General features: G+C 46.2%; 1 protein-coding gene across 5 annotated transcripts in view; it reads right to left on the reverse strand.

The window, feature by feature from the left end:
* DIS3L (DIS3 like exosome 3'-5' exoribonuclease) overlaps nucleotides 1-15,562 on the reverse strand; it is a 34,352-nt gene that overhangs the window by 5,380 nt on the left and 13,410 nt on the right. For 3 of the 5 annotated variants that reach the window (XM_042941660.1, XM_042941662.1, XM_042941663.1), the window contains exons 4-11: nucleotides 13,904-14,039; nucleotides 10,394-10,570; nucleotides 9,301-9,379; nucleotides 8,002-8,181; nucleotides 5,561-5,730; nucleotides 4,048-4,209; nucleotides 2,111-2,358; nucleotides 1,457-1,549 (exon numbers count right to left, since the gene is read on the reverse strand). In XM_042941660.1, the coding sequence (XP_042797594.1) occupies nucleotides 1,457-1,549; nucleotides 2,111-2,358; nucleotides 4,048-4,209; nucleotides 5,561-5,730; nucleotides 8,002-8,181; nucleotides 9,301-9,379; nucleotides 10,394-10,570; nucleotides 13,904-14,039 (1,245 nt within the window). Of the gene's footprint in view, nucleotides 1-1,456; nucleotides 1,550-2,110; nucleotides 2,359-4,047; nucleotides 4,210-5,560; nucleotides 5,731-8,001; nucleotides 8,182-9,300; nucleotides 9,380-10,393; nucleotides 10,571-13,903; nucleotides 14,040-15,562 lie in introns of those variants that run through there. The other 2 variants (XM_042941661.1, XM_042941664.1) reach the window with 2 other exon arrangements.

The raw sequence follows: 15,562 nt of genomic DNA on the forward strand, positions 1-15,562 counted from the left end.
AAACATACACAAATATGTTTAACTGTACTCATAATAGGAAAAATGCAAATTAAAACCACCTATCATTTTCTTTCTTTTTCTTAAAAGTTTATTTACCTATTTTGAGAGAAAGAAGCAGCAGTGGAGGGGCAGAGAGAAAGGGACAGAGGATCCAAAGTGGGCCCAGAGAGTCCAATGCGGGGCTCGAACTCACAAACCATGAGGTCATGACTTGAAGTCAGATGCTTAACCAACTGAGCCACCATGCGCCCCTAAGATACCATTTTCATCTATTAAGATTGGCAAAGATAAAAAAAAAAATACAACATATTGTGTTGGCAAGGCTTTAGGGAAACAAGCATTCTCACACGGTCATGGTGGGAATATAATTGGTTTAACCTTTATGGAGGGCAATTTGATTACATCTCTCTAAACACACATGCATATACCCTTTGACACAGAAATTCCACTTGTAGAAATTTATCTTCCAGATACTGTAATTTTAAAAATGTGAAATGACTTATGTTTCATGTAATTCAGTACAGTTTGTAATAGCAAGACTGAAAACAATCCAAATGTCCATAGATAAGCAACTGTTATTAATATGGAATGATCTCCAAGATACATTTTTAAGAGAAGAAAAAGCAAGGTGCTGAACAGTGTATATATATCACACATACACACACAATGTCACCCTTTGTGCATAGAAGAGAGACCACACGTCCACATTTGCATGTATGTGCATTATATCTAGAAAACCACAGAAGAAATTGGCAGCTGGGGGAAAATGGTAGAAGGGAGCCTTTCATTAAATATCTTTTGGAACCTACGGATTTTGGTTTTATTACATATTCAAAAACATTATATTAACTATAAACATTAACTATAACAGACAAACAACTCCCTACAGTTCATGATCGTCATGCAAAATAGCCTCAACCAGGGAATAGGTATGCGCAAAGTCGTATGCGTTTCTTTTTTTTTTTTAACATTTATTTTTTGAGAGACAGAGCATGAGCGGGAAGGGAACAGAGAGAGGGAGTCACAGATTCCAAAGCAGGCTCCAGGCTCTGAGCTGTCAGCACAGAGCCCGACACGGGGCTCAAACTCACAAACTGCGAGATCATGACCTGAGCCGAAGTTGGACTCTTAACCGACTGAGCCACCCAGGTTCCCCAGTCGTATGTGTTTCTTCCCAGACTTTAGCTGAATTTAAAAAGCCAACAACAGAGGTAGAAGCCGCCTCACAGCTAGATAAACGGAAAAGATGAGAGGAAGGGAAGGGAAGGCTAGAGAATAAATCTGCCTAAAACTAAGCGGGTGCGGGAGGGTACAGGGGGACAACAGGGGTGGGGAGCAGGGGGTGGAGCACATTAGAAAGAAGAGAAAGGCCAGAAGCAAGAGCACCGGGCATCACAGAAGAGCCAGGACAAACTCTGGAGATTAAAAAACCACAACAAACTATGAACAAACTCACCTATCAACGCCTCCCAGAAGAGAGCACAAATCGGCGCTGAGCGTGGAGGGCAGCATGTCATAGCGCCGGTCTGCTAAATAATAAGTGGTGGCCCTGTGAACGACACACGTGCGGGTGCGTGACCTTCAGCAGCGAGAGGCAGAAGTGCTGACTGCAGGGGCCGCGGGGACGGAAATGGCCAAATCCTCAGTGCAAATCCCCCAAGGCTGTTGCTTTTTCATAAAGTGCAGCCGACTGGGTAATAAAGCTATTCCCATGCCCCCACTTTTCTAAGGGGTACTGCCTCGGGCTGAATGTTCTTCCGCTGATAGGAAAAGGAAAAAGTGGCATGAATCTTCCTTATCTAGGAAGAATTGGAGTGTAATGATCCAGTATTCGTATGAAAGGGTATTCCTACCTGAAACATTTAGCTCATTGCAATTTAGGAGGAAAGTGTGTGAAAGGTTCTGTTGAAAAAAAGGAAAGGTAAATGGATCAAGGTACTATTTCTCTAAAGGGAAAGGGGAGTGGACCTCAATTTTTCTCCCCCTAGGAGGGATCTGCAGAATTGCACAGAATTGTGCAATGTTCGTTTTGAAAATCTGGGAGTGGAGAGGTACGAATGTGTTACAGCCACACACACATAATCATAGTGTTCATTTCAAACAGCATTACCTTGTTCTGGCTTCGATGTCAATATACGAATTTGGTGCCACAAAGTGTGTCACATCTGCAATGTGGACCCCAAGTTCCAAGTGGCCGTTATCTAAGGTTCTGACGGAGAGTGCGTCATCCACATCTTCACAGCCTTTCGGGTCGATGCTGAATACAAGATGGGTTTCCCTCAAGTCTTGACGTTCTTGTTCCTCTTCAGGACTCACCTTCCAGGGATTTCCTGGTGTGTTTACTGGCATCTCACACATCTGTCCAACAAGAGTCAGATATTTGGCAGTTCACACACCCCGAGTTTCCTAGGAGATTCTGGGCTCTCGAAGAGTCTCACTGCCACCTCCTAGAAGTCCCATTCATTCCCCATTACCTTTTGCAATTAACCTGCATTCGCTTCTTTGGATCAAGAATTATTTATCAGGTGCCTCATGTGTGTCAGGAACTGTGCGAGGCTCTGGAAAGGGCAGGAGCCAAGAAGAAAGACACAGTCTCCTGCCCCTGCGGACCCTTACAGTCTGTCAGGAAATGTGCCTGTTTCCGGCAGCTTCTTTAGTTATGGAGGTCAGATCGAGGATAAACAGAGGCTTATCAAGAGCACAACCTCTACCCATTTTCAAATGATTCATTTGTTTAAATGCAGTTGAGCTTTTAATTCAATTCAAGCCCTGAAAAAAAAGAATCAACGTGTCCCAAATACTAAAAGCCTATTCCTTAAAGATAATTTAAGCAGGACCAATCTAGGGCATTGTCTCTCCATTATTACTTGTTCAGGCCATCAATTTGCAGTTAAGTAGGCTAAATGAGAGGAGAAAATTCTAGTCCCATGAAGTCTAACCCATGCTTTATTTTATTCTAACATTTTCACTAAGAGCTGTCAAAGCAAGTCAACAAATAATTTCAAGAAACTAATGTTAAACATAAAAATTTAATAATGTAAAATATTCCAAGATATTTTACTATTATAGCTACTGTTCTGTCAAAAACTGTAATGAAAATAAGAACACCCATCCACTCTTGATGGCAATGCAAACTGGTCCAATTTTTCTCGAGAACGATCTACTGATACATAAGAAAAGTCACTTAAATTTTTAATGCCCTTTGACTTGATAATCTTACTTTAAGGATTAGGTCTCAAGAAAAATGATGAAAAAGAAAAAAAAAAGAGCAATGTTTGTAAAATTGTTTGAAGTAGATTTTTTTTTTTATACTACTGAAAAATTAAACAGCCCAAGGCCCAGCAATTGAGGAAGACTTAAACAAACCAGAGTACATCAATACACAATCAAGTGCCGTAACCTTTACTAAGAAGTAGCTATGGCAATACACAGAAATAATTTTAAGCAAAAGACACAGAACAGAAAATAGCATGGACGCACTATGAATATAGTTATGCAAAAATAATAAACAAGATTTATGAGGATTTTATGAGATCATAAAGTGATGGAAATAGCTAATGTTTAATGTTTATTGAATTTGTGTTTTCTGCCAAGGTTACAGAAACTGTTTTAGGAGCATGCTTTTTTGACCCACTGGTCAGAAATGTATAGAACTCAAGAAGCCGCCTCCCGCAGCTCTGTGCAGGGCTCTGGTTGAATGATTAGGACAGGGAGTGGAGCCCAGTAGGATCTGTAACTGGGGACCCTCGTGACTGCTGGGGATAGATATGTACTGACAATATGATACCGACAGACCATTTTTAAGCACAGTTGGAAAATGTAAAACTTTGAGAGCTGTGAGGCCCTAGGAAATGAACTATGCGCCTGAAACTGACTTCAGTCTGGTCCAAACACAGAATACAGAAGAGTGAGATTATTATCTGTGGCTTTAGTGAGTGGTTACCCAGTACAGCGATTTTTCTTCTTAATGACCAAACAACGAACAAATGCAAAAAGAAACTGTACGGAATGTCTTTCACCAGACCAAAGGACTCGGGGAAACCTGACCTGAGCTTCGGAGAAAGGGACCACCGAAATACTGTTTTCCACCAAGATGGTTGCAATTTCCCCTTCCAGATCCCCGATTCTTCCTAACACACGCACAAAATGTCCATTTGGATACACGGATGTTGACTCCCAGGAGTCGATGCGCACAACTACCCTGAAGTCCTGCACGAAAGAGAGAAAAAAAAAAATCCACTAGCCCAGCACCGGGAATTAAGTGGGTCAATGAGAAGCACCAAACAAACAAGAGATAAACAGCACCCAGCTCCAAAAAGAGTGGCCGATGTAACAGTGGGTTTTGTGTTTTGTTTTCGTTCTTGCTGTTTTACTAAATTGCCAGATGGTTATGTAAATGCCTGGCCCGATGCTTTGGAGGGAGGCAATACCTCTCTCCATCAAATATGTAGGCTGGAAATTTTATTCTGTTAAAGAAAGCCAATTGTGGGGTGCCTGGGTGGCTCAGACACCAGTCTGACTCTTGGTTTTGGCTTAGGTCATGATCTCACAGTTCATCGGGTCGAGCCCCACGTTGGGCTCTGCACTGGCAGTGAGGAGCCTGCTTGGGATTCTCTCTCTCTGCCCCTCCCCTGCTCTCATGCAGGCTCTCTCAAAATATAATAAATAAACTTAAAAAAAAAAAAAAAAAAAAGAAAGCCAACTGTAACATGTTCTAGTCAACATTCACAACACAGAGGAAAACCTCAGTGTGCATAGTGCAAATTCAATTTCAAAACAAAATCTCAATTTTGGGAGCATGGGAGATACATCCTACTTTCTTTGAAGTTACTCTCTAATTTTTAAAGACATCTGTTGGTGGGGAAGGAGGTGTCAGCGTGAGCTGAACCCCACAAGCTCTCAAATTTCAGCAAACCCACGGGTCTGGAAAGCAGTGGTTACGCTTGGCCTCAGAGAGCCCGTGGAAGGCTTCAAGAGATGCAAAAGGTACACGACGACCCAGTTACTGGCTGGGGACGTCCTGCTTCGGTGTCTCATTTTACAAACTGCACATATCAAATTGCAGATATCAAATTGGACGATGCCTACACGCTTCGCCACAGTACAGGTTAATTTCTAACTGTCTCGTGTATGTCTTCTCCCCAGTGCTATGTTCCTTTATGGATAATCGATTCGGTGAAGTATCACTATATCATCCCTCCAGGGCAGAGTGATCGTATTTCTATATCCCTTGCTGGAAGAAAGCTTGTTAGTGTTGGCAAAGCGCATCTATTGAAAGTTTCTGTGTTGGACAGCTGGATAATGTATGCACTCTGTAGCTGTCCTACACAGCTCTTTCTAGGGCAGTTTCTCTCTGGACTTCATTTATTAACCAAGGACTATTTAATAGATGGTTCTATATATTTAGAATTTAAAAAAAAAAACACCAGGATCTCGAAATGCCAGACGCCGCCCATAATTTATCCCTTCTTATGCAAAGGAATTAACAGGGTTTCCTGGGATAGCTCAAAAGCTGGCAAACACAAAAGCTGGGGAACAGGAGAAGTACAATGTCAGCTACCTGGAGGGTTTCTGCTTGCTGAGTGCTAATTCGGATCTTGGGGATTCTGTAATCCCAAGGCGTAACTAGGATTTTCTGAGCATTTTTGCCCTGAGATTGGACCTCTTCTTTGGATGGAAATGTCACCACGTAATCCCGCCAGTTCTTCTGAAGGATGCCCACCACTCTGCCTTTGGGAAAACAAAACAAAAGAAGGCCTTAACTGGTGAGATGTCACCTATCTAGGCGCTGACTAGCTCGGCAGTGAGGAAGAAAACAGAAAACACAACGACCCGTTCGTATCAAGCACACACCCACACAAGTCGAGAAATGCTTAAACGTTCGCCTTAAAGATGCCTGCTAATTTTTTTGAAAGATCACTTTTTTTTATAACATTGTCAGGATGCCCTCCCTACTGTGGGGTCCAATGTGACATTTAGAATCCATTGGTCCCACTTTCTCCTTTGCCCTTCCCTTATCAACCTCAGGTTTAGGTATGTTGGGAAAAGCCAGTAATCTTCACTTTTTTCAACTCACGCCCTCTCCTGTGCGTTTTCCCTTTCTTGCATTTTCCCACCAGCCAACATCATTTGGGCCAACCTTATATACAGAAAAGTATTCTAATCATAAGCCTGATTGATGTACAGCACTTTCAATCATCATGGACTACGGTCAAGAAAAAAACAAATTTTAATAGTCAAAAGTGCTATCTTTCCACAAATATTTATTGAGCCCCTACCAGGTATGAGGCCCTGTTCTAGGTGCAGGGAATGTAGCAGCATCAGAACAGACAAAGTCCTTGATTTTCTGCAGTGGACACTCTAGTCTGGGTGTCTGTGGGGGTGGGAAACAGACAAGAAGAAGTAAATACAGGGAAGGGAATGATGTTTGCTCAGAAAGATATCAAGTAGGGTAAGGTGACCAACAGTAATACAGGGTCAGCAGTGGCCGCTATTTTAAATAAAGTGACATCTGGGCAGAGACTTGAAGTGAGGGAGGTTGGCCTGAGGAGGTTTGGGGAAAGTTCATTTCCAGTGGTACGAAGCTGGTCAATGTGGCTGGAACAGAGTGATGACGGGGACAGTGACACAAGGCAGCCCAAGCTTGGCAGGACCCTGTAGGCCACGGTATGGCCTTTGGATTTCATTTTGAGTGAAACAGGAAACGGCCACTGGAGAGCTTTGAGCAGAGACACACAGGCCCCAAAGACTTTTAAAAGGATCTTTGTGGGGGTGCCTGGGTGGCTCAGTTGTTTAAGCATCCGACTTCAGCTCATGATCTCATGGTTCATGGGTTCAAACCCCGCGTTGGGCTCTGTGCTGACAGCTCAGAGCCTGGAGCCTGCTTCGGATTCTGTGTCTCCCTCTCTCTCTGCCCCTTCCCCTCTCGCACTCTCTCTCACTCGCTCTCTCAAAATTAAACATTAAAAAAAAATAATAATAATAAATAATTATTTATGTAAAAGGATCCCTGTGGCTGGCTCCCGTATGGAGAAAAGGCCATTTGAGCGCCAGGATGGGGGCAGGGAGACCAGTGAGGAGGCGGCCGGGAAAATCGCGTCAAGCGGTTCCGGCAGCCCAGTTAGGGGAGAAGAGGTGGAGTCTGGGAGTAGAGCTGCCAGGACTTGCTGACGTGTGAAAGAAAAACTCGAGGGTAATCCCAGGACCTCTGGGTTGACCAAGTGTAAAATGAAACGTCCATTTGCGGAGACTGGAACACTCGGGGAGGAGCAGGTTTGGGGGCAGAAATCAGGAGTCTGTTACTAGGCGCATTACATGTGAGATGCCCATCAGACACCAGGGGAAGATGCCGAACAGACAACACTGGAGGCTGAGAAGGGGGTCTGGTCTCTGGGCTGGAAAAATAAAGCCAGAGGAGCGAAGGAGATCCCCAGGGAGAGGGGGCGGATGGAGATTCAGCGAGGAGCCCAGAGGTCGTAAGACAGAAAAGCTCCAGCAAAAGGACCAAGGGGGAGTGGCCAGCAGGAGAGGAGAAGAACCTAGAAGCCAAGGATGAGGCAGTGATCTGTTGGCCAAATGCTGCTGACGGTTACGGGTGCCGAGGGCTGTTGGCAATGAGGTCACTGGTGTCCTTGACCAGAGGTCAAGGTTTTTTGGGGGGTGGGGGCCCCTGAACGTAGCGGCTTCGGGAGAGAACAGGTGAAGAGGAAGCAGAGAGAACGCAGGACTAAGGGTTTCACTGAGTCTTGCCATAAACTGAAGCAGAGGAAAGGGCGGTAGCTGGAGGGGATCCGGACTTGAGAGGATTTTTGGTTTTGTTCTGTTCTAAGAGACAGTACGGCATATTTGGATGCTGAAGAGAATAAAATAAATCTGCAGAGAGGGGAAACTGGTACTGGGGGGGGGGGAAACTATATTGTACCATAGTAACTGCACTATCTCTGGAACGATAAATGTTCCGCAGAAAGAATGGATAACTGGGAGACCAGCCAGTGGGCTCACCTGTGGGCATGGGCTCGCTCGGGGGGTCTCCCGAGGCCTTGTCATCACTGTCATTCTCACACAGGGCCGTGGTTCTTCCTTTCCATTCATTTTTAGGGAGCAGTTCTACGACTACCACGTCTCCATGAATTGAGCGGTTTCGAGCCTTCATGCCGTGGATTAGGATGTCACTGGCCAAACCTGTGATTGGGCGGGGACACAGAAACCCCATGAAGCCACAGGGGAGGCCACACCCATGACGCCTTCCAAACAAGGAAGCGTTCCTGCAAATCCAAGCTTTCTCCTCTCAAAGGTGCAGTCAAACCTTGTTCCACAAGTTAGGAATGAAGAAACACTGCCACTGTGCCATTTTATGTCACATGCTTTTCTAAGGTCTGACCATCTTTTCAGGTCGGTGACGGTGCCCTGCATGAGACTACATAAGCCTGGTCTGGAACTCTGTCACACAGCCACAGGGGCCACGCAGCCAGGGAGGGGTCAGGCGGCCGAGGAACCATGGCTACTGTCAACCTCTCGAGCATAAGCCAGAGAAAGGCACCGCTTCTCATTCTCCTTCAACCCAGCCCCGCTCCCTTGACTACTGGGGTGCTTTCTACCCTGTCCCTGAAGACCTAGGAACTATACTCTGTTACGATACAACGTATTTACACGCCTTCTTCATTTTCGTCACTTTTAAAAAATTACTCCAGGGGCGCCTGGGTGGCTCAGTCGGTTGAGCATCCGACTCTTAACTTCAGCTCAGGCCATGATGTCACAGTTCGTGAGTTCAAGCCCCACGTCGGGCTCTGCGCTGACCGTGCAGAGCTTGCTTGAAATTCCCTCTCCCTTTCTCTCTGCCCCTCCCCCGCTCATTCTGTTTCTCTCAAGATAAATAATTTTAAAAACAAAATAAAACGATTCCAATAAGGCAGCACAGGACAGTGTCTTAACATCCCAGTCAAACTGCCTCAGCAGCAGATTCAGCCCCATCAAAGCAAGTTACTTTGCTTCTCTGTATTACAGTTTCCTCACTTGCAGCTTTGGGGATCCTCGCCAGTAACAGGTGTCTCCGTTAAGTGCTTAGAACAGTACCTGATGTAGACTGAGCACTCAGTAAAACTCAGCTATTCTCATTTTTTAAAACCGACTACAATAAAATCACAAACTATAGATAAAACACGAGAGGACAGGTAAAACACACCCCGAGCAGGAATATCTAACATGGCAGGTAGGGTACGACAGTTTCAACCTCACTTTCTTCATTGCGCAATATCGGAATAGAGGCAGAGTGCGGAAGTTTATGTAAGGCGTGTACCGAACCTGAATCTTTGCAGCTGGCTCCTTGAAGTCGAACGAAAGCTTCTATCTGGGCCCTGTGTTTGTTGACATTCAGGATTCCCTAAAATCACAATAAAAATCAACTGAAAAATTTCTTTTCTGCTCGCTTTACCCCGTTAGGTACAGTTTTCAAAAAGTATATGAAAATATCCCCAAAATATGGGGTGGTTCAGTCAGTTAGTTAAGTGTCCGACTCTCGGCTTCGGCTCAGGTCATGGTCTCACGTTTTGTGAGTTCAAGCCTGCACACTGGGCTCCATGCTGACAGTGCGGAGCCTGCTTGGGATTCATATTCTCTCTCTCCCTCTCTCTCTCTCTCCTTTCTCTCTCTCCACAGCCCCCCACCCCCCACCTCTTCCCTGCTCAAGCACACACACTCTCTCAAAAGGGAAAAAAAAAAAAAGAAACCCACAACTTTAGGGCGGGACTTCAGCATGGCATTCTCAAACTTCGGCCTGCATAAAACCTGAGCTGCTTGTTAAAAATGTAAAATTCATGACGGAACAATTTTGTATCTTGATAGTGGTGGCAGATACACAAACTTACCAATGTCATAACACCACATACACACACACACACACACACACACACACACACACACACACACGTAAAACTGTTGAAATCTGAATAATAATTTTATCTGATTCCTTCTCAAGACAGCTTAACAGCTTCTGGGGTCTGGGTCCTGGGGGACCACAAAAGGGCCCTTGAAAGAGGCAGGAATATTGCAAAGGGGCGAAGAAGCCAAATTTCACGAATTTCACCATTTTGCCCAATTTCCAGACCTTGATTGCAAAATATATGCTCTTTCCCAGAGACTGGAGGCACTTATAAGGCTACTTGTGTGATGCTCAATACGTAACCCAATTAAGAAGATTACAGAGTAGCACCAAACCAGACGGCAAGGTGTCCCCAGGAAGAACGACTCCGAAACCATCTTCAACAATGACAGCCCTGGCTTACTCATGCCCATTTTATTTATAGCCTTTGAAATTAAAGGCCTGTGGCAGGCCAGTAAAGGTGAGAAGAAAACAGACTGGCCCGTCCCGACGCCGACGTCGCATGACCACCCTCACCTGGATGTAGCGTCCGGATTTAATGCCGGCTTCCAACACTTCCAGGGGAAGATGTTCTGTGTACTCCTTCCCGTGGCTCTCCTGACTCTCATTCTCTCTTTCCCGTCGAGACTGAAGGATGGAGTCACAAAGCTCGCGGGCGGCCTTTAAATCAGGCCAGAAATTGTCCAGGTAATTCTGCGTTCAATAAAGGCAAAAGAGAAATGTGGTCAGAAGGTAACGGTTCTCCCTTCCGGCAGTATTACAAGCAGTCCCGGGCGGGAACCGCTGGCGTGTGGTTTTGAAGAGGTGGTGAATGAACATTACCTTCCCGAGTCTCACCTTACGGGCTAGTTTTCTACCATCTCACTAATCCCTGAAGCCTCGCCAAACGAACCCTAGGGAGGCCCTTCCTACCACGGAATGCTTGCTTTGCACTTTCGAATCTCCTCCTCTCTCTGTGCGCGTGTACACACACACACACACACACACACACACACACACACGCAAACACACGCGCGCGCGCGAGGCCTTCTGCCTATCTTTACACGTATCTCATTGCCACAGACAATGGCCTGCAGTAAATGCAGAGAAAAAAACTCTCATGTGTGCATTCTTGTCTTCTTTTTTCTTTTTCCCATTCTGAAACATTTGAAACTTACAAGAAACTTAAACAAGCAGGTAAAAATGGCAAGGCGTAAAGCGCATATGGAAACGTCCCCTTTTCCCCCAACCCACTGGCTACACCAAGTGAGCAGAGGGGGCAAAGCCGAGACGTTTCTATTCTTCTGGGGCTTCCCCGTCATGAGCTCCCAGACGATGGAGTCTTCCTTGGTGACCATCCGGAGATGCTGTAACGCTTCACAGAGACATCGCTATTAGTGTGATGACTCGGTACGAGACTTCACTTTGACACAAGTGGTCAGGGTCCCTCCCCCCCATGTAGACTGAGTGTTACCACACCTCTTGGTGTAAGTCTATCAGAGAGGACACCACCCGCAAGAGGACGGTGTGTTGATGCTGGCTGTGCTACGTCTTCACACTCCCTCGAATGGTTGGCTCTCACTAAATAAAACCAAATCTACATGTTTTTAACTCAACTTCAAGTCTAAGGTAGAGTCTAGCACATTCGCTTTTCTCGCATAAAAAAGAAAATGCAGGGGCGCCTGGGTGGCTCAGTCGGGTGAGTGTCTGACTTTGCCTCAGGTCATACCTCACGGTTCCTGAGTTCAAGCCCCACACTGGGCTCTGGGCTGACGGCTCAGAGCCTGGAGCCTGCTTCAGAGTCTGTCTGTCTCCCTCTCTCTCTTTCTCGCTCTCTGCCCCTCCCCCACTCGTGCTCTGTCTCTGTCTCTCTCAAAAATAAACATTTAAAAATCAAAAAAAAAAAAAAAGAAAATACATTATATTTATTGTCAAGGCTAATATTTCTCCCATGGACCTCAGGGTCCTGTTTGAATCACCTCCTTTCTTTCCCCAGTCCTTCGAGAAGTTCTGTCTGTGCTAACGTCAGTACCCCAATTCTATGGTCACTTATCGCTTCTCACCACCCAGTTCCTGCCACTATGAACTGCCTCTTCATGAGGATATACTGTCTTCGCTCTTCCCAGCTAACTTCATGTCCCCACAGAAACTTCTGGCCTTCTCGTCTGAACTTCGCAGTATCTCTTTTTCCCCGCTATCTATCATTCGCCTCTATGAAGCCCTCGGTCACACAGTTTGCTTAGGAGACACTATACACAATGAACGGTACCACAGTACCGGACTGTGAAGAAAAGTAATTTGAACAAAAAGCAGAAAAATGTAATTTTAGGCAACTGTCCTCTGCGAGAACAAGACATGATGTATTGCAACAGAAAAAACAAGTGACACCGCCATTAATATCCAGCGCCCCCGGAACTCTCTGGCACGCCGGCACACTTTTTTAGAGCAGGGCCAAGAAAATTCTATTGGCAAATCTTTAGCAATACGTGCACCTGGGAACTCTTATAGAATCTACGATTCGCAGTCCAACTTGACTTTCCGTCAACTGACAGGGGCAACGGAGGGCCTCATTTGAGGTTCTGAATCAAAACCCGGCATGAACCACTGGCACTTGATTGGCCAGCTGGGCAGACAGAAGAGCCCAGTAATCTGTTGAGAGATCAACAGCCATCCCACTTTCCCCAAGGGGTACCCCAGAAATAGGAGAACCGGGTTGCCAACACAGCCCCCCAAAACGGCCACCAATAACGCTGCTCCCACCTGTGATCTGTACACTCAGCCGATGGGACGGCCTTCACATAAATGATACTGCATCTCGCCCCTTCCTGTATCCCTGCTAACCCCCACGTACATTCACAAGTGGGGAAGAGGGAGGCACAGTGCCAAAACAAGACTGGCCCTTAAAACTGCGCGGTGTGCGTAGGGGCGCCTGGGTGGCTCAGTCGGTTAAGTGTCTGACTCTCGGTTTTGGCTCAGGTCACGATCTCGCGGTTCGTGGGTTCGAGCCCTGTAACGGGCTCTGTGCTGACAGCATGGAGCCTGCTCGGGATTCTCTCTCTTGCTGTCTCTCTCTGGCCCTCCCTGACTTGTACTCTCTCTCTCAAAATAAATAAGTAAACTTAAAAACGAAAAAAGATTAAAACCGTGTCGTGTGTGCACGCAGAAAAACAATGTGGGGGGCAGCCGAGCAAGGTGGTTAAGAGCTTTGGAGTCAGAGTGCCGGCGGTTCCTCCACTTTCTACCTGTGTGACCTTGGGTGAGTTACTTAGTCTCTCTGGGCTTTAGTTTCCTCACCCACAAAACATGGACAATGGCACCTACCTCATGGGGTAAGAATTCAATGAAACAATCCACTTAGAATACTGCCTGACATAGATAAATGATGGCTATTACTATTAGGTGGGACCATATAAAAGTGCCATTTTGGAGGTCAAAAATAATATGGGGCGCCTGGGTGGCTCAGTCGGTTGGGCGTCCGACTTCGGCTCAGGTCATAATCTCGCGGTCCGTGAGTTCGAGCCCCGCGTCAGGCTCTGTGCTGACAGCTCGAAGCCTGGAGCCTGCTTCCGATTCTGTGTCTCCCTCTCTCTGGCCCTCCCCCACTCACGCTTTGTCTCACTCTCTCTCTCAGAAATAAATAAACATTTAAAAAAAAAATAATAGTATTGGCAATTTTATAACATCCAACCTATTCTTGCCATCATCATCACCACTATTGTTATTGCTGTAACTGTGCAATGGGTTTACTGTCAACAGGGGCTTCCTGGGCTGAACTCTCAGATGCTACGGGTCTTACAGTCACAGGGGGGTTGCCCAAATTTGCTAAAGCCAAGATTCCATGGTTGGGGTGAGACACAGACATGGAACTCGTTGGCTGGAGTCTTCCTTCACTCTTTGTTTTCCCTCTTCTGCCTCGAGAGCATTGGAGGCTCTCTCTTCTGGAGAGCTGGAGCTGGAGCATCCCTCTTCTGGATCGAGAGCATTGTGGGCGCCACTGAAGAAATGAACACGCACAGACACACTTACGGACACACCAGATGCAGGTACCTTGAAAGAAATCACAAACACTCCTTCGGTTTCGCTTCCATACTGCTGAATAGCCTCTTCGTCTTCTGTCACCATAACGATTGGCATCCTATCCTGGCAGTGGTGATAATACCAAACGGCTGCATTGTATATGCTCCTAGAAAAGCAAGGGCACATGAGCCCTCCCAAGGCAGACAAACACAAGCTACGGTCCAAAGCTTCACACCGGCCTTTTGATCTGCTATCCTTCGGTTTATGAGGACGACCACCCATTCATTCAACAAGTTATTTCCCGAACACTGGTCATAAATATGCCCTGGGTTGGGCAGTCTGGGGGATAAAACACGAATCAGAGAGCACCCGACAAGCCTCTTCTTCCCTAAGACATCCAACCACCACGGCAACCTCTTTCATTTCTTGATATGGCCTAGAAACCACAAGGCTCTGCCGTCTTTTAACACCTTTTGGCTGGAAAGCCATTACCATAGCACCACACGGATGACAAGTGAGGCTATGTGAGGTTTCAAAGCTGGAGAGACAAGTCTGGCTAAGAGAAAAACTAGGCTGCGTCCAGCTCAAGGTCACAATCCAATAAGGTCTGCGATGGAGTCAACACAAAATGTCTGGAAATCTTCCTGAAAAGAATCGGAATTGGAAAACACAGCCTGGGGCTGGAGACGTGTGTTCAGGGCTGGACTGTGTTTTCAATGAAGTGTGTAAACTTGGGACAGTTGGTTTCGTAGGCATCTGTTTCCCTTTCTGGAAATCACAATGCTACCTAAGGTTCCTTTAGTTTTAGATTAAAAAAAAAAAAAAAATTCAGCGGACATATACTGAGTCTCTCCTATGTGCAAGCCTGTGTGGTTAGTAAGTAAGATCCTTCTAACTGCTCACATGTGACCTGCTCTAGAGAAAGACTGGCTTTCCTTTCTGGTACTGAGCCCTGTGGGAACTTAGGACTATAATTAAGGACTCAGTATGTATCAGTGTTTATTTTACTTTAGAGAATTTAAATATTTAGTGGCTACACAGATAAAGAATTACAAGGAAAAAGACGATTGAAATGTTTTGTATGGATAAGACAAATAAGGTCCTCGGCCCTCTGCAGAAGAGCAGAGCAGGGGCTGTGGGTGCCCAGCGCCTGTGCAAAAGGCCCACCTCTGACTCAGCTGCAGGTGGGCGGCAGTTCCGCCGCCCCCCCCCACCCAGACCCACTGGGCGGAGTTAACACCCCTGCAGAATGACCCTCAGCTAAAGGCGGAAGTCTCCTTTACACGACACCCTGACACCCTGGCCTCCACTCTTCTAGATGACTTCTGAGGCAAATACTATGCGGCTTCTCAGAGGCTCCCAGTAGGACTGAGCCTCAGTTTCCCACAGCAGTAACGCATCCTTAACTGCTCTCCCTCCTTCCCTTCTGTCTCACTCCCCGCACTTCCTCACTGCTGTTTCAGGGAACTGCCTCCCGCATCAACCACCCACACCCAACCCCTTGCTTTAGGCTCTGCTTTTAGGTGGATCTAAACGGCTAAAACAGCCTGACCAGAGTTAACCTACCAGTTCCAGTTTAATAAGACCGGTTGGGATAGGAGAGCAACTTCTACCGGGAAAATTGGATAATCTTAGCTTAAAAGTAGATCCCTCCCCCCTCCACACCCCCACATTCAAGTTATGACTTCT

The sequence above is a fragment of the Panthera leo genome, chromosome B3, assembly GCF_018350215.1.
Source record: "Panthera leo isolate Ple1 chromosome B3, P.leo_Ple1_pat1.1, whole genome shotgun sequence".
Lineage (NCBI taxonomy): Eukaryota > Metazoa > Chordata > Mammalia > Carnivora > Felidae > Panthera > Panthera leo.